This window comes from Lemur catta, chromosome 7 (assembly GCF_020740605.2).
Source record: "Lemur catta isolate mLemCat1 chromosome 7, mLemCat1.pri, whole genome shotgun sequence".
NCBI lineage: Eukaryota > Metazoa > Chordata > Mammalia > Primates > Lemuridae > Lemur > Lemur catta.
The window spans coordinates 10,180,283-10,202,563 of record NC_059134.1 but is presented as its reverse complement, the minus strand read 5'-3'; the positions used below and the strand labels follow the sequence as shown (position 1 = coordinate 10,202,563).

Below are 22,281 nucleotides of genomic sequence, written 5' to 3'. Positions count from 1 at the left end.
ATGGATGGACACAGAAATTTTAAACCAGAAGTTGTAGGTGAAATGTTCTTCTATCTCTCAGCATCCACTTTGTTTCTGCTTTGGGTAAATCTCTGACTCACCGAGAAGCTGTGGAAAAGAGTAGCTTTTTTTCTTTTATTTCTTTCTTTTTTTTTTCTAACAGACACAGGGTCTTGCTACGTCACTGAGACTAGAGTACAGTGGCGCCATCATAGCTCACTGTAAATCAAACTCCTGGGCTCAAATGATCCTCCTGCCTCAGTCTCCCAAGTAGCTGGGACTACAAGCATGTGCCACTATGCAACACTAATTTTTTTAACTTTTTGTAGAGACAGGAGGATCTTGCTATGCTGCCCAGGCTGGTCTTGAACTCCTGATCTCAAGCAATCCTCCCCCATCAGCCTCCCAGTGTGCTAGGATTATAGGTGTGAGCCACTGCGCTCAGCCAAGTAGGTATTTTATTCTAGGCCTCTCTTCGTAACCTAAGTGGCCTCTTAAACGGAGATGGTGGGAAAATCCTAAATTAGTCATCTCCAACACCTTAAAACCAGCTTTGCAATGTATCTGAGCATGCACATAAAATTACAGTTTAAAATATTTTTTAATGGAATTTAATGCTAATGTTTGCAGAACTCCCAAAGCCCACCTTGGAACACTGGTTTGGGAGGCAAATGAATGAGCTAGACAACAGGGTCTCATTGAGCTCAAAAGCTTCTGTTTCTAAGGTTGCTTTTCCTGAAACTCTGTCTGGAGTTCAACAAAGAGGAGAAGGAGCAGCACCTTTAAGATTTGGACTCTCCTATCATTATAGCAAAAGCCCTGGAAGCAAGTGGGAATTTTAGAAAGCAGTGGGCAAAGAAAAAAGATCCATATATATGGAATGAAAACAGTTCGACTGTTGAACTTGCACAAGGCAGATGGTCCAAAAGCGAAGCAGAGATATGTCAGCAGCTCTTTCTGTCAACTTCCAAGAGCCTCCAGTTTTTAAGATTAAAAAAGCATCTTTGTCCTGAAAGTTTGGAAGTCAGGGAAGAGGGATAGGAGAACTATAACCTGGTTATTGTTTTAATGCCAGCTTGAATCATGAAGTCAGCTCCTGAACCAAAGGAACACAGGCCACATACACCTGTACATATAAATTTGAGCCAATTGCCCACTTTAAAACATGGGAATGTTTTTGCATAAAAGTCTGCATTTCTGGCTTTGCTTATGACAACAGGAAGATCTGACAATGGGCTGTTTTGTCATGTTGATTCTGGGCTACTGTCAGGGTGCCTGTGCCCACCCTAGACACAACCTGTGCCCTCCATGTGTCCAGAGCCTCCATCCCTTCCTGCTGCTCACCTAGGTGCATGGAAGTCATCTGGATGACTCACTAGCCTCTGGGAGCATTTGAGGGTGCCACCTGTGGAATAGATGGTCGTGCTTCCAAGACTAAAATTAGAATAAGTTGGTCCAACAAGGATTCGGGCAAAAGGCTCCTGGTCCTTAGAGCTCTTGCACCTTGGGCCTGTGACCTGGAGCAAATCTCAGCTACCTCTGCAAGGCTTTGTTTCACCATCTGTAAAATGGATGCAGAAACTCCTGCCCTCCCTAAAGTATGGGCTGTGATGATCAGATGACAGCACCAGGTGCGTTATAGACTGATCCGCATAAGTGGTTTGGTCTGTCTCACACTCATCCATCCCCCTTTTACCTGGGACCAGCGCTCCAGTTTGCCTCCCAGAAATATTCTCTTCCATTCTCAGACTACATGATTGGCTGGTGTCATCTCCAACCTCAGCCCCAGTGGTGGACATTGGGTCCATCCAGCCAATCAGAGTGCTACATTCTCCCAGAGATAATCACTGGTTCAGAGTATGAATCAACTGAGGCCAATAGAGGTGAGGCCAGGCCTTTGGTTCAAACTGTGGGAAAGGGAAGCCCTCTTTTCTGTTAAACTTGGAGAAAGCAGCATGTTGGCCACCATGTTGCTAACCTGGGGGTGGAAGATCTGAGACTAAAACCAACAATGAGGAAAGAAGAATAGAAAGATGGGAAGAGATGATATCTGGGTCAAATAATCTGAGGCCTTGGGTCCAGCTATACACCAGCAAATACATTCTCTTCACTTCAACCAGATTAAATGAGACTAACTCATTGGAGACCCATGCCCCCACAGGGGGTTTCTACACAATCAGGCAGACTTGTGAGCGTTTGTTTGATTTGAATTCATTTCCCTGGGTACTTTCTGATCCCAGGTCCTGGGGTGCTCCTGCAGCTGCAGCCAGCTCTTCTGTCTGCCTGGATTTGACCATCCACACTGCCTTCTTGAAGTTTTTGAGAGCGTCTTGCTGCGAGGCTCTTGATGAAGGGCACTGGAAACGCTCTCGGATGAGATAACCGTGTCTGGTGGGGGCAATGAAGCCATTGGAGGTTGGGATGATTCTGTTCACCACAGCATGGACAAACTGGACAGCCAGCAGGGTGCCTGTGGGGGTGAAGAGCAGGGCACAAATGAGAAAACTGGGGTGCACAGGTCCAATCCTACACATCCTAGAGTTGGCTGCATGGGGTCAAATTTTGGCTCTACCCCTGACTAAGTTAGGTATGACATTGAGAGGGACTCTTAGAGTCCTTCTTGCTTTATCTGCAAAATGAGAATGATAACAGAACCTACATGCCCCAGGGAATTTTGAAGATTTAAAGACATCATACTTCTAAGGTGCTAAATATAGGATTTTGACCCACACTGAGCTTAGTAAATATTATTGTTGGAGGAAGAAGAAAAAGAGGTTGTCAACATGCCCAGGATGAGATTTTAAGGCCACAATTCTCAGACCTCATCTACTGAGCCATCTGTGACTTTTTTTTTTACCAGATATCTTTACTACAATGTATTAGACTACAATGTATTCAACCACAATGTATTAGATTAATGTAATAGATTATAATGTGTCAGATTACAATGTATTAGGCTCTACCTAATACTCTTAGCTGGTAACTTGCTTTGTGACCTAGAACAAGTCCACTTCTCCATTTGTCGAAAGAAGATAGCAATAATACTTATCCCCCCAGGGTCATCAGGGTTCAGAGAGGTAATAAATGATGAGAGTGTTCTCTATAGGAGACAGTGCAAATAAATGACAAAGGTGAGCACCAGAATCAGGTAGATGAGCTTCAAACCTCAGCCTACCAGTTACTCACCGCGTGACCTTGGGCAAGTCACCTAGCCTCTCAGAGCCTCAATTTTTGCTCTGTAAAATGGGGGTGACTGTTGAATTAAATGATTCAGGGATTATACCAAGTATACAATATAACTCTTGCTCATATGACGTTGGTGTAATATTGAACAGACCACGCAACAAGGGGGATTTCAAAGTGGTTGATCTTAAAACAGGCTGCCCCTAACATTTATAGGGCCTGGGGCAAAAGAATACATTGAGATCCACATCCTATAAGGCAAAATATGGAAACGCTGCAAAGGTAGTGAATAAACTATTAAGCAAAATGCTCTCTATCCTCCTACATTGATGAAGGTATCTTCAGAACCACCTGGAAGGCTGGGATTAGATTGAGAATTCTTGGGCTCTTAAGAGTTTAGTACTGGCATATAGTGATGTGGGAGAACCAGTACCTGCTGTTTGTGACTTGTTCCCACTTTTCCCAGTTTTATCCCACACTGTAGGGCCCTCACATATATAGATATGAACCCTCCACTCCAGCTCAGACATCTGAACTCTACCCACTCCACCCCATGGCTACCTCCTGAGCATAGGGGTGCACACAGCAGGGACACTGTCTACCCTCAGAAGGATGACCCGGTGGAAGAAGCCTGTGTGTGCCCTAAAGAGGGCTTGAGGCCATGTGGGGAGGGTGTTCGGGAGTTCCACGGCATCGGTCTAGGAGAGAGGTTGTGAACCCATCCCCTTGGCTTGAAGACACCTCCCTAAGCTGAGGAACCCAGCTAGATGAGTACAAAACAGGGCACTCTAATACCCAGGACTGAGGACAGAGCCCTCTCTCTCCAGATCAAAGCTCAGCCCTGCCCTAAAAGCAAAACAACTTACCATCCGACACGCTCCAGACAATTATGGAGCGATCCTTTAAGCCTGCAAAGATGTACTTGTCATCCTTGGAGAAGCAAGCGCATTGGACCCCTCTGCAGTAAGAGCTCTGTTGAAAACAGACAATGGGATCCTGATTCCAGACTGAAAGACACCCAGGAGATCCGCTCCAAGGAGCCAGCCTTTTTATTTTTTATTTTTTTTTTGAGACAGAGTCTCACTGTTGCCCCTGGTAGAGTGCAAGTGGCGTCATGGTAGCTCACTGCAACCTCAAACTCCTGGGTTCAAATAATCCTCCTGCCTCAGCCTCTTCAGTAGCTGGAACTACAGGCACCCACCACCATGCCTAGCTAATTTTTCTATTTTTTTGTAGAGATGGGGTCTCACTCTTGCTCAGGCTGGTCTTGAATTCCTGACCTCAAATGATCCTCCTGCCTTGGCCTCCCAGAGTGCTAGGATTGCAGGCATGAGCCACCATGCCTGGCCAGGAGCCAGCCTTTGAAGCAGCCCGCAGGGGAAGGATCAAGTGAAACCTGGAGAGATGGGTAACACAGCATTCCCAGGAGCAAGACACACCTCCATGGAGATTGGATTGAAAGGTTTAGAGCCAGTTTGCACTGGAGGGTGGGAATCATGCAATTCAACTTCTTAAATGACTTTGGTTATACAAACATTAGCTACGATTGTATTTAATTAAAAGCTGTGTGCTTAAATAAATAAATAAAAACTATGTGCTAAATGTAGTGTGGCATCGCAGATTACACCTAGAACAGAAGAAGGCAATGAGCTGAAAAACTGGTAAGATTCTAAATAAAGTCTATAGTTTAGTTGATAGTATTGTTCCCATATTAATTTCTTAGCTTTAACAACAACACTCTAGTTACATAAGATGTTAACTTTAGGGAAGGTGGGTGAAGAAGGTACTTTGTACTATTTTTTCAACTTTTCTGTAAATCTAAAATTATTCTACAATTAAGCTGATTTAAAAACAAAGCTGTGTGTATTTAACTGTTGTGTTGAAATTTCCCATCTCAGCAAGGCAAAATACTTACATCCCAGTCTCAGTAGTGGCTTCATAAAAGCAAATAAGTCAGGTGGGACAAATATCTTTTGATATGACACTATAAATATGTGTTCTCTCTCTCTCTTTTTAAGAGACAGAAACACACTGTGGCTCAGGCTGGAGTGCAGTGGCTCATAGCTCACTGAGTAGCTAGGACTATAGATGCATACCACCAGACCTTGCTAATTTTTCTTAAAAAAATTTTATAGAGAGGGGGTCTTGCTACATTGCCCAGGCTGATCTCAAATTCCTGGCCTCAAACAATGCTCTTGCCTTGGCCTCCCAAGTAGCTGGGATTACAGACATGAGCCACTACGCCCCATCATTCTGTTCTCTTTGTTATGATATCATCTCTCTATGTTTATTAATTATTTTTACATCTTGCAACCTAACACATGACCTCAGTTCTCCATCTGAAAAATGGGAACAATAACACCCACCCTACAAGACTGTTGTAAGGATTAAATTACATAATAATAGTATGACATATATTATATATTATATTGCATCCATATATAAATATATAATATATAACATGTAATATACTCTTAAGTATAATATTGATACAAAAATGGTAATAGCTCCTTATAAGAGGACCCTAAGACACTCTGCCGGTTTCTCTCCTCAGAGCCTTTGCAGCTGCTGTTCCTTCTGCCCAGAATGCTGTTCCACTACACTTACACGCCTTTCTTACATAGCAGCCCTTGCCTCTATCCACCCACTACACTTTGCTGTATTTTCCTTCAAATCCCTTATTACTCTCTAACCCATCATGTATTTGTTGCTTTGTTTTTATTTCACCAACATTTATTGAGCACTGAGGAAATGTCAGGAGCTCTCTTAAGGACTGGGGACACCTCAGTGAGCAGAACACAGAAAACCCTAATGGTTCTCCCACAAGAAAGTGGCTCCAAGGCTTGGGGTAGTGTTTCTCCTGGTCCCAGCTGCCTCCTTGGTGCTAGAAAGGGGCCAGGCAGAGGTGGTGCAATAAATATCAGTGGAATGAAAGGACAGTAAAGAACCAGGGTGAGAACAGTGAGTCAGCGCTATTTTGTTCTTCAAAGACTTTTGGCATTCCTTTTGGGTTTTTAAAAAAATATTGCATTAAGGCTGGGCAAGGTGGCATGGTGGGCCACGCACCATGAAGCTCATCTTGAATTTCCACTTGCACGCCTGCAGGTCCCAGAGTTCCAGCACTTTGGGAGGCTGAGGCAGGAGGATTGCTTGAGGCCAGAAGTTCAAGACTACAGGGAGCTATGATGACACCACTGCACTCCAGCCTGGGTGATAGAGTGAGACCCTGTCTCTAAACTAACTAAACAAATAAATATTGCATTAACATATTAGTTATCTGCATTGCTGAGTTTTTTGGTACCTCCTTAAACTTTGCTCCCAAGCCAAGTGCCTCACTTTCCTCATCCTCATTCCACCCTGGTCCTCCCGCCATGCCCTACACTTAATAAATGATGGCTGTTTATTGGTTTTCCAAAGCCAGGATCTAGCGGGACCAGGGTGTGGTGGGCCACGCACCGTGTAGCTCATCTCGAATTTCCACTGGCACGCCTGCAGGTTCCAGAGACACAGCAAGTCTTCCTCGGACCCACTGACCGCCAGCTGCTCCTTGTGGCCGACCTCCACGCAGGTGACTCGGCTCCTGTGCGCCTCCAAGGGGAACACTTTGGAATTTGTGCACTCGTAGAGGAAGAGGTCGCCATTAGTCATGCCGTAGACCACGCGGTAGTCACTCAGCACGGCCACGCTGGATATGGTCTCGGGCAGCTGGGTGTAAAAGGTGTATGTTGGCCCATCGATGACCGGACAGGGGTCCCCAGGGCTGATGTCCAGGACCAGGACGATGTTGTCATAGGCAATGGCCAAACGGTCCTCACCCTTGCTCAAGGACATGCAGTTGATGGCTTTCCGGGCCTCAGGAGGGGGGATGCACATCACATCCTGCCTGGAATTCAGGGGGAACACCAGGACGGTCCCCGAAACAAGGCCAGTAAAAAGGAGCTTGAACTGCTCAGCAACCTCCAGACACCTGACCTCACTGGAAGTGTCCAGGACATCTTGTTCCTCACCTGCCAGGGTAGAAGACCACACCAAGAACTCATCATGGAGGCATTGGTTCCCTGGCTTTCCTATTTTTTTTTTTTTACATTTATTCTTATTTTATTTTTTAGAGATCAGGATCTTGCTTTGTTGCCCGGGCTGGAGTGCAGTGGCATCATCAAAGCTCACCGAAGCCTTAAACTCCTGGACTCAAGCAATTCACCTCGGCCTCCCAAAGCACTGGAATTACAGGTGTGAGCCACTGCGCCCAGCTGGTTTTCATATTTTTAAGGATTTTTAAAACAGTCTTATTATCTGCAATCTTCAACTTGGGTACTACATATTTTTCTGATTCCATTCCATTCTCCCAACAATCTGAGCTTCCCCCTCAAAACACACACACAGAGTCTCACTCTGTTGCCCCAGCGAGAGTGCAGTGGTGTGATCATAGTTCACTGCAGCCTTGCACTGCTGGGCTCAAGCGATCCTCCAGCCTCAGCCTCCGGAGCAGCTGGGACTAAAGGCGCATGCTTCCATGCCTGGTTAACTTTTTCTATTTTTAGTAGAGACGGGGTCTCGCTCTTGCTCAGGCTGGTCTGAAACTCCTGACCTCAAGTGATCCTCCTGCCTCAGCCTCCCAGCGTGCTGGGATTACAGGCAGGCCACAAGCCGCCCTGCCATACCAATCTGAGCTGTTTCAAATGTAACTCATATTATCTCAGGCCCCTGCTTAACCCTCAGAAATGCAGGGTGCTGGGGTGTGGGGTGCAAATTCTGGCTTCCCACCACGACCCTCGGGACATGATACAAACTGCTTTCTACTGTCCTCACGGCATTACGTGACCTCTCAGACCTCATCCTAAACTTTTCCTTTACAAATGTCTTCTGCAAAGGGCCAGGAAATAAATATTTTTGGTTCGTGAGTCCTGTACACTCAGTTACCTGCTATTGTACCCCACAGGCAGACGCAGATAGTATGTAAACAAACGCATGCTTCCGGCTTTGGCCCTCAGGCTGCAGTTTGCAGACTCCTATGTCATTGAACACCACTCTCCATTGCTTCATGTCCCACTCTGCTCCCCAACTCACAGACAGGCACCTCGAGAATAGTAACCTCGTCTGACTTGTGCACTGCCAACCCCTCAGAGCCTAGGCTAGTGGGTTGCACTCAAAACATATCTGTCTGGGCCCGGCAGGGTGGCTCATGCCTATAATCCCAGCACTTTGGGATGCCAAGGCAGGAGGATCTTGGGAGTTCGAGAGCAGCCTGGACAATAACGAGACTCCTTCTTTATAAAAAACCTAAAAAAATTAGCCGGGCATGGTGGCGTACACCTGTAGTCCCAGCTACTCAGGAGGCTGAGGCTGGAGGATCACTTGAGCCCAGGAGTTTGAGGCTGCTGTGAGCTATGATGATACCACTGCACTCTAGCCTGGACAACAGAATCAAACCCTGTCTTAAAAATAAATAAATAAATAAATAAAAAGGGCCTTAGGTAGCTCCTTTGTCACCTTTATCCATGTGAGGACAGAGCAACAGGTGGCCGTCCATGAACCAGGAAGTGGGCCTTGATCAGAGGCCAAACCTGTCTCCACCTTGACCTTGAACTTCCCAGCCTCCAGAACTGTGAGCAATAAATGTTCATTGCTCAAGCCACCCAGTCTATGGTAACTTGTTACAGCATCCTGAACCGACTAAGACAGCTTCAATTCTGACCCACACACATGACTATACTTGTATCTCACAAACCTTCTGTCAAGTCCCAAATGGTGACTTTGTTTTTGTCCCCAATTTTGGGGAAGTAGACGTAGCTTCCATTGTGGGACACTGCAGTGAGGCCAGTGCGGTCCAGAAAGGGGGTAGATTCTTGGGGTTTCTGAGCATTGGCGAGATCCCAGACTTTGAAAGATGAGGACTGCCAGGAAGCAGATGCCACCAAAGCCCCACCCCGGGCCAGCAGGCTCACAGGGGCCCCGACGCCTTCGAGGATGTGCAGCAGGGTCCCCTGTTCCGACAGACTCCACACCTGAGGATAGAGAACAGGAGGGCAGATGTGACGTCTTCCTTACACAACTGTAGCTTGGAAACAGGCTTTATTAAGCCCATTTATCCACTTACGATGAATTTTTAGGCTGCAGCTCGAGAGACTTCACGTGTCCCCAACCCCTTAAAGTTCCTCATGCCTCACTGATCAGCTACCGCAGCAGTTCCCAAAGCATGTCCCGGGGAACCCCTGCAGAGTACCCCTGGGCCCTTTTAGGGGGTCTGCAAGATCAAAACTATGTTCATAATAATTCTTTTTTTTCTTTTTTATTTCTTTTTTTTTTGTTCACAATAATTCTAAGATATTATTTGCCTTTTTCACCCTCTTCCTCTGACAAGTAAGTGGTGGAGTTTTCAGAAGCTACATGATGTGATATCACACCAAATATGAGAATGCAGAATCCAACATGAGAATCTGTATGTCTTCTAATAAGCCAAACATTAAAGAGATATGTAAAAATGTGAAACATTACCACTCTTCCCATTAATTTTTCTTCTGGTTTTAAGAAACGTATGGTTTTTTTTTTTAAATAAAAGTATGCTATTATGTGAGTATCATGTTAATTAATTAATGGATATATGTGTATCCACAATGAAATATCCCTTTTCATTTTTAATATGGTAAATATTAATAGATACAAAATGCAATGAGGGACCCTGGATTAGAGCCTGGAGGACATTATGCCAGGTGGAATAGGCACCGAAAGACAAACACTGCGTGATCTCATTTATATGTGGAATCTAAAAAAGTTGAACTCACAGAAGCAGAGAGTGGAATGGTGGTTACCAGAGGCTGGGGTGAGAGGGGAGGTGGGGAGATGTTGGTCGAAGGGTGCAAAATTTCAGGTAGACAGGAGGAATAAGTTCAACAGGTCTGTTGTACAACGTGGTAACTATTATTATTAATAATAAGAACATATTGTATATCTGAAACCACTGAGAGTACATTTCGTGTTCCTACCACACACACAAAAATGACAAGTATGTGAGCTGATGCATGTTAGTTAGCTGCATGGAGTCGTTCCACAACGTGTACATATTTCAAAACACCATTGTGCTACACCATAAATATATACTTTTATTATATTTTTTGAGACAGCCTCACTCTGTCGCCCCAGGTAGAGAGCAGTGGCACTAACATAGATCACTGCAACCTCCAACTCCTGGGCTCAAGTGATCCTCCTGCCTCAGCTTCCTGAGTAGCTGGGACTACAGGCACGTGCCACCATGCTGGCTAGCTTTTAAAAATTTTTAAACAGAACGCCTAGCTAATTTTCCTATTTTTTGTAGAGACAAGGTCTGGCTCTTGCTCAGGCTGGTCTCAAACTCCTGACCTCAAGCGATCCTCTTGCCTCGGCCTCCTCGAGTGCTAGGATTATAGGTGCGAGCCACTGTACCTAGCCAAATATATATAATTTTTGTCAATTTCTTAAAAAGCTGGAAAAAAATATCTCATAAGAAGGAGAAATTAAACAAAAACAACAAGAAGAACTTAAAGAGCTCCTGAGACTAACATGTTACCACGTGCTTCACTCCCCAGCTTTGACAACTTTGAACTTATCGAGAATTTTCTTCCCCCACAACCCTGCTCTGCTCTGAAGGCCAAAATCTTCCCAACATTTCAGGCTCCGTTGGGAACACCGACTCCTCCCTTGAGCATTTTAGTATTAAATAATTCCCACCCACATCTGCCATTGGTGCAGGAGACACCCTCGTGTCCCCTCAATGAACTGCTATATTTTACCTCACTCATTTGTGTGGGTTTCTGTATTTTGCAACTAAAAAAAAAAAAATCCCTAAAGAATCACATTTTCTATTCCAGAGGCGGAGGTGAGGATGAGGGTTCCTGGATCTCCCACCTGAATGAGTCCATCGAGGGACCCAGTGACGATCAGGTTGTTCTTCGGACCAAAAACGGCTGTCTGGACCGTGTCCTCGTGTTGCAGATCGGTGGCCATGAACCGGTGAAAGCCCTGCGAGTCGGCCAAGAATATGCGCACGGATCTTCCAAACCCTGAAACGGCAGGAGCTGGGCTTACTCCTCCTGTGCCTGGAGGAGTTGAGGGTAGGGGGTTCATCACCAGGGATGTTCTGGAGCACCTGCTGTGTGCCGGGAGGGTGCACATGACCCCTGGGGAGGGAGCGCCCCCTGCTGGCCTCCTGGTTTCAGACTTCAGGCCTCTGGGACTATGAGACAATCAATCCCTGTTGTTTTAAGCCCCCCAAGTTTGTGGGCTAGTTTGTTACAGTAGCCCCGGGACATCTGAGGCGGTTTAAGTGGGATGAGGAGGTGGCAGCCACTGGAAAGGTGGGAACAGCAAGAGACCACCAGGAGGTAGGAGCATCCTGAGTGTGTTTGAGGAGCTGCAGAGAGACCGGCGTGGCTGCCAAGGAGCGAAGGAGGGGGAGATGGAGGATGAGAAAGCGTGGCTCGATTTAACAAATAAACAAACAAATATCAGGACACCCAGTTAATGTGAATTTCAGGTAGACAATGAGGTTTGTTTGTTTGTTTTTACTTTTTCACTAGTATAAGTATGTCCAAGATAATTGTGCAAGACACACTTACCCTAAAAACTTAATTTGTGCAGCACACACTTAGCCTAAAACTTAATTTGTCGTCTATCTGCAATTCACATTTCGCTGAAGGTCTTGTATTTTTTCTGGCAACCCTAACCCAGGGGACTTTCTCACTGGCATTCCAAATACGATCTGAGCAATGTTTTGTTGAGAGGACCCCTAGCAGGGCAGGGAGGTGCACAAAGGACAGATTTACGTAGCATCACTGAGGCCCATAAAGGACACAAACGGGCCGGGCAAGGTGACTCACACCTGTAATCCCAGCACTTTGGGAGGCTGAGGCAGGAGGATCCCTTGAGGTCAGGAGTTGGACACCTGAGCAACATAGTGAGACCCCATCTCTACAAAAAGTAGGAAAATTAGCCGGGCGTGGTGGCATGCACCTGTAGTCCCAGCTACTAGGGAGACTGAGGCAGGAGAATCACTTGAGCCCAGGAGTTTGAGGCTGCAGTGAGCTACGCTTTTGCCACTGAACCTCATGTCCGGGCAACAAAGCAAGACTCTGTCTCCAGGAAAAAAAAGAAAAAGACTTTTGTCCTTGGAACAGCATGGGTCACCAGTTGATTTGCCCCTTTTCGTTGGCACCATCAGCTCAGGTGCTGTGTGTGCCTGGTGAATGTGATACCATTCAAGCAGGCGTCCTGCCCTGTCACAGGCATTATTTGCTTGTAAGATAGCTGCGCCATCAATTCTTCCAGATATTCAGAAACAACATATTGGTGAATAAACAGATGTTCTGATGCAGGGAAGCATTGTGTTTGAGAGCGTGGAGTCAAGCCAGACTCTGGGTTCAAACCCCAGCCCCTCCACTTACAGCTGTGTGACTTCAGGCAAGTTACTTAACTTCTCTGTGCTTTAGTTTCTGCATCTATCAGTGAGAATAATGAAAGTGCCTACCTCCCAGGGCTATTGTTGAGAAGTAAAAGAGTTAACACCTGCAAATCCCTTAGGACAGGTTCTGACACATTGTAACCACCCAAGTATTAGCGACTATTATGACAGTAACTCTCATGAGTTGCTATGCTATGTGCTTCAGATACATCATCTCATTTTAGCAACTGTCTGATGACACACGTCTACTGTACAAGGATACCTGCATTACATTCTTGTGCACAGAAAGATTCTCAGCATGCCTGGCTTGACCACATGCTGCACATGAAAGGTTTGCCCTTGACCTACTCCTGGGAGGTGACCTCTAAGCACTTGCAATGTGCTGTCCGATAAGAATGGTTTGCTTACCTGGAGGGTTTGGGTTACACCAGATAGTAACGAAGTGATTTATGGTGGGAGCTTTTGGACATATGGTATCACCTTGACCTATGGAGGAGCTTTTGGACATATGGTATCACCTTGACCTATGGATGGGCTGTAGGCTAAGGGAAGCCCCCCCTGGCCGCCCTGGAGCAAGGACAGTCAGCCATGTCTACGTGACCAACTCCTGGCAAAAACCCTGGATACCAAAGCTCAGGGGAGCTTCGCTGGTAGGCAGTACACCATGCCTATTGTCACACACTGTTGCCAGGAGAATTAAGAGCTGTCCACATGACTGCACTTTGAGAGAAGAACCAGAAGCTGACACACCTAGGTCTCCTGATCTCTGTTGCATGCACCCCTTCCCTTTGCTGATTTTATTTTTATTTATTTAATTAATTTTCTTTTTCTTTTTCTTTCTTTCTTTCTTTCTTTTTTTTTTTTTTTAGAGACAAGGTCTTGCTCTGTCACTCAGGGTGGAGTGTGGATGCAGTGGTGTCATCATAGCTCACTGCAGCCTCCAACTCCTGAGCTCAAGTGATTCTCCTGCCTCAGCCTCCCAAGTCGCTGGGACTACAGGCATGTGCCATCATGCCTGCCTAATTTTTCTATTTTTTGTAGAGAGGGGATCTCACTCTTGCTCAGGCTGGTCTCAAACTCCTGACCTCAAGTGGTCCTCCCACCTTGGTCTCCCAGAGTACTAGGATTACAGGTGTGAGCCACCATGCCCTGGCCCCCTTTTTTTTTTTTTTTTGAGATGGGGTCTTGCTATGTTGCCCAGACTGGCCTCAAACTCCTGGGCTCAAAGGATCCTCCTACCTCAGCCTCCCAAGTAGCAGAGCCCCTTATTTTTGTCTTGTCATAACACCAACCAAAATTTCTCGTGGCTACCTAATTGTCCCTCTTTCCTGCTAGACTGGAAGAACCTAACAGCCGGGGATTGTGTGGACTGACTCATCTGTGTACAAAATCATCCCTCCTTATCCTCGAACCTGGCCCACTCTATCTCTGTGACTATTTGGCAAGGATGACAACTCCTATTTCAAAGATAATAAAGTGAATCCCAATAATTTAGGAGATTCCCCAAGAACAGGGATTGGCAAACTACAGCCCAGGGGCCAAAACCAACCTGCTGCCTCTTTTTGTATGCCTGTGAGCTAAGAATAGTGCCTGCATTTTTATTTGATTTTATTTTTAAGACCGGGTCCTGCTATATTGCTCAGGTGGGTCTCAAACTCCTGGGCTCAAGCGATCCTCCTCCCTCAGCTTCCCGAGTAGCTGCGACTACAGGTGTGCACCACCACACCTGGTAGTTTGTATATTTTTAAGTGGTTAAAAAAAATCAAAGTAAGATTCATATTTTATGACACATGAAAATGATATGGGATTCAAACATCAGTGTCTGTAAATAAAGTTGCATTGGCACATGGGCACAGCACTTTTTAAATAGTGTCCAGACCGGGTGTGATGGCTCATGCCTGTAATTCCAGCATTTTGGGAGTCTGAGGTGGGAGGATTGCTTGAGGCCAGGAGTTCAAGACCAGCCTGTGCAACAAAGCAAGACCCTGTCTCTACCTAAAATTAGAAAAATTAGCTGGATGTGGTGGTGTGCACCTGTAGTCCCAGCTACTTGGGAGGCTGAGGGAGGAGGATGGCTTGAGCCCAAGAGTTTGAGGCTGCGGTGAGCTATGATCAGGCCACTGTACTCCAGCCTGGGCAATAGAGCAAGATCCTGTCTCAAATAAATAAATGAACAAACAAATAAATAAATAAACACTGTCTACGGTGATTTCATGCCACAACAGCGGAGTTGAGTTGTTACAACAGAGAACATCTCACGTGGAGTGCAAAAATGTTCCCTGTGAGGCCCCTTTGCAGGAAAAGTCTGCTAACTTCTCACCTAGGACTCTTCTTTGTCCCCAAGCCCCACTCCCATTCCCACCCCACCCTGATCTGCTTCCTTGATCCCCCGAGATGAGAGCCAAGTGCTACCTGCCGCGAGAAGGGACTCATCTGCAGAGACCACCAGGAACCCCACAGCATCTGGAAGCTTCTCCAGCAACCTGTCTCCTTCGGAGGAAACCTGTGCAAAGTCAAGGATACCTGTCAAACATTTCCACAGGGTTGAGGGTTAAGCGCTTGGATTGGACACAGGGCTCTACAACTCTAAGCAAGTTTCTTAACCCCTCTGTGCCTCAGTTTCCTCCTCCTGTTAAATGAAAGATGATCTCAAAACCCCTTATCAGAGATATGGTGGGATGAGAAGTACATAGAATTATTGTTCAGCAATAGTCAGCCCTCCCAGAGTAGCAGCTATTATTATTGTTGACGTCATATTATTGTAAGCAGTCAGGGGCCCAGAGAATATCCCAGCACTCCTACTGGCATCTGATGGGTGGAGGCCAGGGATGCTGCTGAACATCCTATAAAGAAAGCACAGGATGGCCCTCATAGCAAAGAATGATCCAGCCCCGGACATGAATCGTCTCAGGTCGAGAACCCCTGCTTTCAGGTAACTTAAGAGTAGCAGTTAAAAGCAGGGATCCTAGAGCCAGACTGCTTGAGTTCAAAATCACTCGCCACCTTTGTGACTTTAGGCAAAGGACTTCACCTCTCCTTGCCTCAGTTTACCCATCCATCACATAGACATAATGACAGCAACTACATCATGGTGTTGCTTTCAGGGTTAAATAAGTTCACAGGGCCAGGCGCGGTGGCTCATGCCTGAAACCCCAGCACTCTGGGAGGCCGAGGCAGCAGGATCACTTGAGCTCAGGATCTGAGACCAGCCTGAGCAAGAGCGAGACCCCGTCTCTACTACAAATAGACAAATTAGCCAAGTGTGGTGGTGCAGACCTGTAGTCTCAGCTATTTGGGAGGGTGAGACAGGAGGATCACTTGAGCCCAGGAGTTTGAGGTGGCAGTGAGCGATGATGACAGCACTGTACTCTAGCTGGGGTGACAGAGTGAGACTCTGTCTCAAAAAGAAAAAAAAAGAAAACGAAGCCAAGTGTCATTTATTAAAAGATATAAGGCAAGATCCTTTCTCCCAATTTCTAGGACATCGGAGCACTTTTAGGCTGATTTAATTTTCTCATCACAGTCAGTCAAGCTGCTTACCAAAGAGACGGAGCCGCTGCTAAACCCAGTGACCAGCTTTCCTTGTTTCTGCCCTGAGACCACACAGGTAGGGATTTCTTCTTTGACGCTGGACAAACGTTGCTTCCGCCGCAGTTTTCCCGTGGCGGAGCTCCACACACTGACCACGCCAGCCTTGGACACTGCCATCAGCCTGGCCTGGGAGGCCAGCACGGCCGTGCACATCCAGGGGTCAGAGGCGTCTCCCAGGATACGGAAAACCAGCTCCGCAGTTTCCAGGTTCCAAGCATTGATCTACGGAATAAAGAGGAAGCGACATCTCAGCAGGAGACCTAGACTGCACGTTTTCCAGACTCAGATGCAAGACCTGTTCTTTTTTATGGTGTATGCATTTTATTTTCAGCACTGCCAGTTCAGAAATAAAAAAGAGAGGGAGGCCGGGTGTGGTGGCTCACACCTGTAATCCTAGCACTCTGGGAGGATGAGGCGGGAGGATCGCTTGAGGCCAGGAGTTTGAGACCAGCCTGAGCAAGACCCAGACCCTTTCTCTACATAAAATAGAAAAATTAGCTGGGCGTGATGGCACATGTGCCCGTAGTCCCAGCTACTCAGGAGGCTGAGGCAGGAGGATTGCTTGAGCCCAGGAGTTTGAGGTTGCAGTGAACTATGATCACACCACGGCACTCTAGCCAGGTCAACAGAGTGAGACCCTGTCTCAAAAAAAGAGGGAGTGGATCCTATATTGGATCCCGGAACAACAACAGAACATGTGAGAATAATTGATGAAATCTAAATAAAGTCTGGAGTTTAGTTGACAGTAATTATCAATATTAATGTCTTAGCTGTGACAAATATACCCTTGTTATGTAAGATACTGACATTAAGGGACACTGAATGAAGAGTGTATGACAACTGTACTATCTTTATAGCTTTTCTGTAAATCTAAAATTGGTCTAAAATAAAAAATTTTAAAAACAAAAAATAATGTCAGCGGTGCTGTATGCATTCATATATATATATGTTCATTACAAGTTTTCATGTTCAATTTCACCTCCCCAAAAGTATCTTTTCATTAGCAGTAACCATCTAAATATTAAACACTTGTCCATTAGTTCTACATCTGAGGTTTCAATTAAATAAATAAGCAGAGATATGTGTATAAGTAGAGTTATTTCAGTTATTTGTAAGATCAAAGGACTGGAAACAACCTTTTTGTCCAACAACAAGGGTTTAGTTAAATAAACTCCAATGAAGCCAGACAATGGAATCTTGTGCAATCACTAAGCATGCTGTTTTCAAAAAATTAAGGTTATGAGAAAATGCTTATGAGCTCATGACATATTAAGTGGGAGAAACAGCTTTATAAAACTGTACATGTATGTGGGTTTTTTTGTTTTATGAGACAGAGTCTTACTCTTTTGCCAGAGCTAGAGTGCAGAGGCGTCATCATAGCTCACTGCAGCCTCAAACTCCTGGGCTCAAGCGATCCTCCTGCCTCAGCCTCCCGAGTAGCTGAGACTAGAGGCACACACTACCAAATCAGGCTAATTTTTCTCTTTTTTTGTAGAGACAGGGTCTCACTATTGCCCAGGCTTTTCTCAAACTCCTGGGGTCAAGTGACCCTCCCACCTCAGTCTCCCAGACTGCTGGGATTACAAGCATGAGCCACCTCACCTGTCCCCAAGTATGTATGTTAATCCCAATTTTATTTTATAGACATGGTCACACACAAACACACACTCATGCACACATCACATAAAGCAAAATCATATAAATGCTAACAGTGGTTATTTGGGGGGGTCATTTCTATATATTTTATTTTCTAAACTTTTGGTGATAACAAAGATTTTTAGAATTGATTTTGAAATCAATCAATACTTCTCTAATATTTCAGCCTGCCCTGTCCAATTAAAATATAATGCAAGTCACATATGACTTTAAATATTTCATTAGCCACCTAAAACAAGGTAAAAAGGAACAGGTGAAATCAATTTTAATAATATATTTTATTGAACCCAATTGGTCCAAGTATTATCACTTCAACATGGAATCAATATAAAAATTCCTATAGAGATAGTTTATATGATTTTTATTATACTAGGTCTTTGAAATCCAGTATGTGGGAACAGCCACATTTCAAATGTTCAGTAGCCACATCTGGCTAGTTACTCCCACTTTGTATAGCACAGTTGACATGCGCCAATATTACTGCCAACAACCACCAATAACTAATGTAATACAATAATTAAAAAATACTAATTTTTTGGTGCTTACTATGTGCCAGGTGTTTTGCTGTCATTATCTTATGAGGAAGATGAGAAAATGAGGCTCAAAATGGTGAAGTGACATGACCAAAGTCACTCAGCTCTCAAGAAACTCTACTGATAGTTAAATACAGATTGTTCCACCTGGCTTTAGTTACTAAGCTCTTACCCACAATGCTATTGGGTATATCCCTTCATAATGCTATCAAATTATAGGGTGTGATTTACATAAGGGAATAACACAATGGAATATACATTGTTTTCAGATGCACATGGAACATTTACCAAGAGAGAACATAAAACAAGTCTCAATAAATTTGAAAGGATTCACATCATGCAAATGGAATTCAACTAGAAAAAACGATAATGGAACATTATCTGGGAACCCCTCAAATATTTGGAAACTAATAGCACACTTCTAAATGGCCCATGGATCAAAGAAGAAATCAAAAGTGAAATGTCAATGAAAATACAACATATCAAAATTTGTGGTATGTAGGTAAAGCAGTACTTTGAGGGAAATTTGTAGCGCTGAATGACTATATTAAAAAAGATGAAAGATCTCAAATCTTAGGGTCAAAAAGAACTATCAGGAAGCCAACCATGAAGTTTGAAACCTCTTATAGCACTCTTTCAAATGGTTGTGTACTCCTGCCCACGGTCCCCGTGCATATGAGGGAACCCCTCCTTATAGAAACAGCTTATTCCTGTCTTTGAATGCTCTGGACTCGGTTTTCCTTTACAAACAGGGCAGGTGTTTGTTACCTTTAAGCCAGATGCTGAATATACAACCTTGTTTGCTTCTTCCACGTGAAGGCTCCAGATCTGAGGTTCATTGGGAGTTTTCGAGCCTCCATCCCAAATGGTGAATTTCTCCTGACCGGAGAGTAAATTCCACAAGCGCAGCGTGCGGTCCTTCGAAGCAGAGATGGCGAGAGTCCCCTTGGCAAACACTTTCACACATCTCACCTCTCCTGCAGCAGGCCAGGGTGGGAGAGAGTATATTAGTTAGGAACATTTTGACCTTGCAGCTACCAAAAAGCGTGTTGGCTTGGAAATACCTTGGTTTACCAAAGAAAAGATGGATGGATTTGAACATATCCAAGTTGAAAATAATGGAAAGTGGCAAAGTAAAATTAAGAGTGCAATAACTAGTTGGGATTCAATCTTTTGCCTGAGATGTTGAATTTGTAATAAACAAAAATAACTGAATTATATGAAGATTTAGCATCCAGGAAATGTCTAAAATTAATAAATGTTTAAAAAGGGTAAAATTCTGGAAAAATTATAGGACGTCTCTTATAATTTTTATTTCCTAAGACAAACATAAAATTTGGAAGACATAAAGGGGAAAAATTGACCAAATGGATTATGTAAAAATGTAAAACTTCAGGATGATAAAATGTAGTTGAAAGGCACATGACAGATTGGGGGGAAATATTTGCAACATATAACAGACAAATGGAGACTATCCTTAATAAACAAAAATTCTCACAAACAAATAAGAAAAATGCAAATAACCTATTTACTAATTAGACAAAGAATAGAAACAGGAAGTTTACAGAAATAGTACAATTGGAGAGTGAGTGTTTGAAAATAATACTCAACTTCACTGGTAATCACAAAAAGGCAAAATGAAACACCAATGCACTATTATTGCCCACCATAGTGGCAAAAATCTAAAAGACTGATCACTCAAATGCTGGCAAAGATACAAACAAATCAGTTACTTTATTACCTTGCTGATGGGAGTATAAGTTGATAAAACTTTTTAAAGGATAATTTGGTAACATTTATTAAAACTTAAAATGTGCTGTCTCCTAATTTTGAGTAATGTTCTACACTGTAGTTATGCAAGATGTTGCCATTGGGGGAAGGTGAATAAAAGATCTTCAGGACCTTCCTGTACTATTTTAACAACTTCTTGTGAGTCTCTAATTACTTCAAAATAAAAAGCTAAGAAAAAGGGAAAAAAAGGAAAATTATGCATATGGTTTGACTCAGAAATCTCATTTCTAGGAATGTGTCTTACTGTTATTTCTAATAGCAAAGTGTATAAAGATGTAGGAGGATTTAAATTGTAGCATTGTTTGTATCAATAAAAAATTATCCAGGTGTGGTGGCTCACACCTATAGTCCCTACTCTGGAGACTGAGGTGGGAGGATCCCCTGAAACCAGGAGTTTGAGACCAGCCCGGGCAACACAGCAAGACTCCATCTCTAAAATTAATAATATAATAATAATAAGACCAAAAAATTACAAGCAACCAAACTGTCTATGCAAAAGGAGTTGGTTAAACAATATAGTTCATCCATAAAAAGAATATTATGCAGACATTAAAAATAATGATATATACATTGACCCAACCATAATTATTATTGTTATAACAGTCAATATTTACTGAACATTTTCTATATAGGCCATGCATATTTGTAAGTGGTTTACATGCATTAATCTCCTTTAATCCTCTTAACTCTATGAAGTACTATTTATTTATTTATTTTTAGAGACAGAGTCTCACTCTGTCATCCCGGCTTGAGTGCAGTGGCATGATCACAGTTTACTGTACCCTCGAACTCCTGGGCTCAAGTGATCCTTCTGCCTCAGCCTCTCGACCACAGGTATGCACCACCACGCCCGGCTAATTTTTTAAATTATTTGTAGAGATGGGATCTTACTATGTTGCCCATGGTGGTCTCAACCTCCTGGCCTCAGTGATCCTCCCACTTCGGCCTCCCAAATTGCTAGGATTACAGGCTATGAAGTATTATTATTGTTACTGCTTACTTATTCAGCTTTCTTATGAATATATATTTCTTCTACAATTTTTGGCTATTAAAAACAATGCTCATTGGATATTTTAATACATGTGTACATGTATAAAAGTTTCTCTTTATCCTTTCTCCACTAAGATTCTGTGAGAATTAAATCCTACTGCTCAGGCATCCATTATGTGCAATGAATTGATTCTTTACTATGCATCTAGAATGGAGCTAGCTACTGAGAAGGTAGTTGTTCAAATTATTTTCTGTAGGACTGAGTTTTTACATAGAACTCCAATTTAGAAAGACTATACACAAATAAGTAAAGAGGAAGTTGCAAAAAAGTATATAGAATATAATACTTCTAATCAAAATTTTAATAGCACACCAATTGTATGCACTGTTTTTCAATAAACATCTATGTAGTAAAGAAACAAATTTTTTCCTCATTCATGTTACAACTAAACAATGTTGAATGAAATTATGTTATCTGATGTTATTTAAACTGTATGTTGTTTTATTTCAAGTCAGAGTTTCCAAGAACCTATCAATGACGTTCAGTGAGGACCTACTGTATATATATATATATATATATATATATATATATATATATATATATGTGTGTGTGTGTGTGTGTGTGTCTATATATATATGTGATATGGAAAGAGGTAAAATATTTGATGTTAATTGAAAAAAAAGCAAGTTGCAAAAGCTTATATGAATACATATTTTATATATATATATATTTAATCTGAAGAAATATAAACTAAACACCCCCTAAGGGAAGTTAAAACAACAATAGGCTGGTAAATGTTTAACACCTGGCTCTCTAAGAGGGTTGCTTTGCGGTGATGTGTAGTGTTTGCCAGTTTCCATGGTGTAAATATTCTCACTGCGGTTGATTTCAAGCCACTAATGTGATATCACTGAATGTGGAGTTGGGAACAGACACTCAGCAGCGCACACTCTTTCCTCCACGTGGATACAACAGCCAAGTGCTCACGGAATAGTAAAGTGTGACAAAATAATTAGAAAGTGATGCATTTTGAGTACTTATTACCTTCTGTCAATATAGTGTATAACTGTAAGTTTTCATCATTTACTGTTTAATGATGGCGG

At 43.5% G+C, this 22,281-nt stretch overlaps 1 protein-coding gene across 1 annotated transcript in view; it reads right to left on the bottom strand.

The window, feature by feature from the left end:
* Positions 1 to 369: 369 nt before the first annotated feature.
* The window catches only part of LOC123640982 (NACHT domain- and WD repeat-containing protein 1-like), a 51,932-nt gene continuing 30,020 nt past the window's right edge, over positions 370 to 22,281 (bottom strand). Inside the window, 8 exon segments of the mRNA XM_045555399.1 lie at positions 370 to 2,470; positions 4,050 to 4,155; positions 6,640 to 7,190; positions 8,912 to 9,188; positions 11,065 to 11,219; positions 15,029 to 15,119; positions 16,157 to 16,429; positions 19,165 to 19,373. Coding sequence (XP_045411355.1) covers positions 2,169 to 2,470; positions 4,050 to 4,155; positions 6,640 to 7,190; positions 8,912 to 9,188; positions 11,065 to 11,219; positions 15,029 to 15,119; positions 16,157 to 16,429; positions 19,165 to 19,373 — 1,964 coding nt within the window. The 3' untranslated portion in view covers positions 370 to 2,168.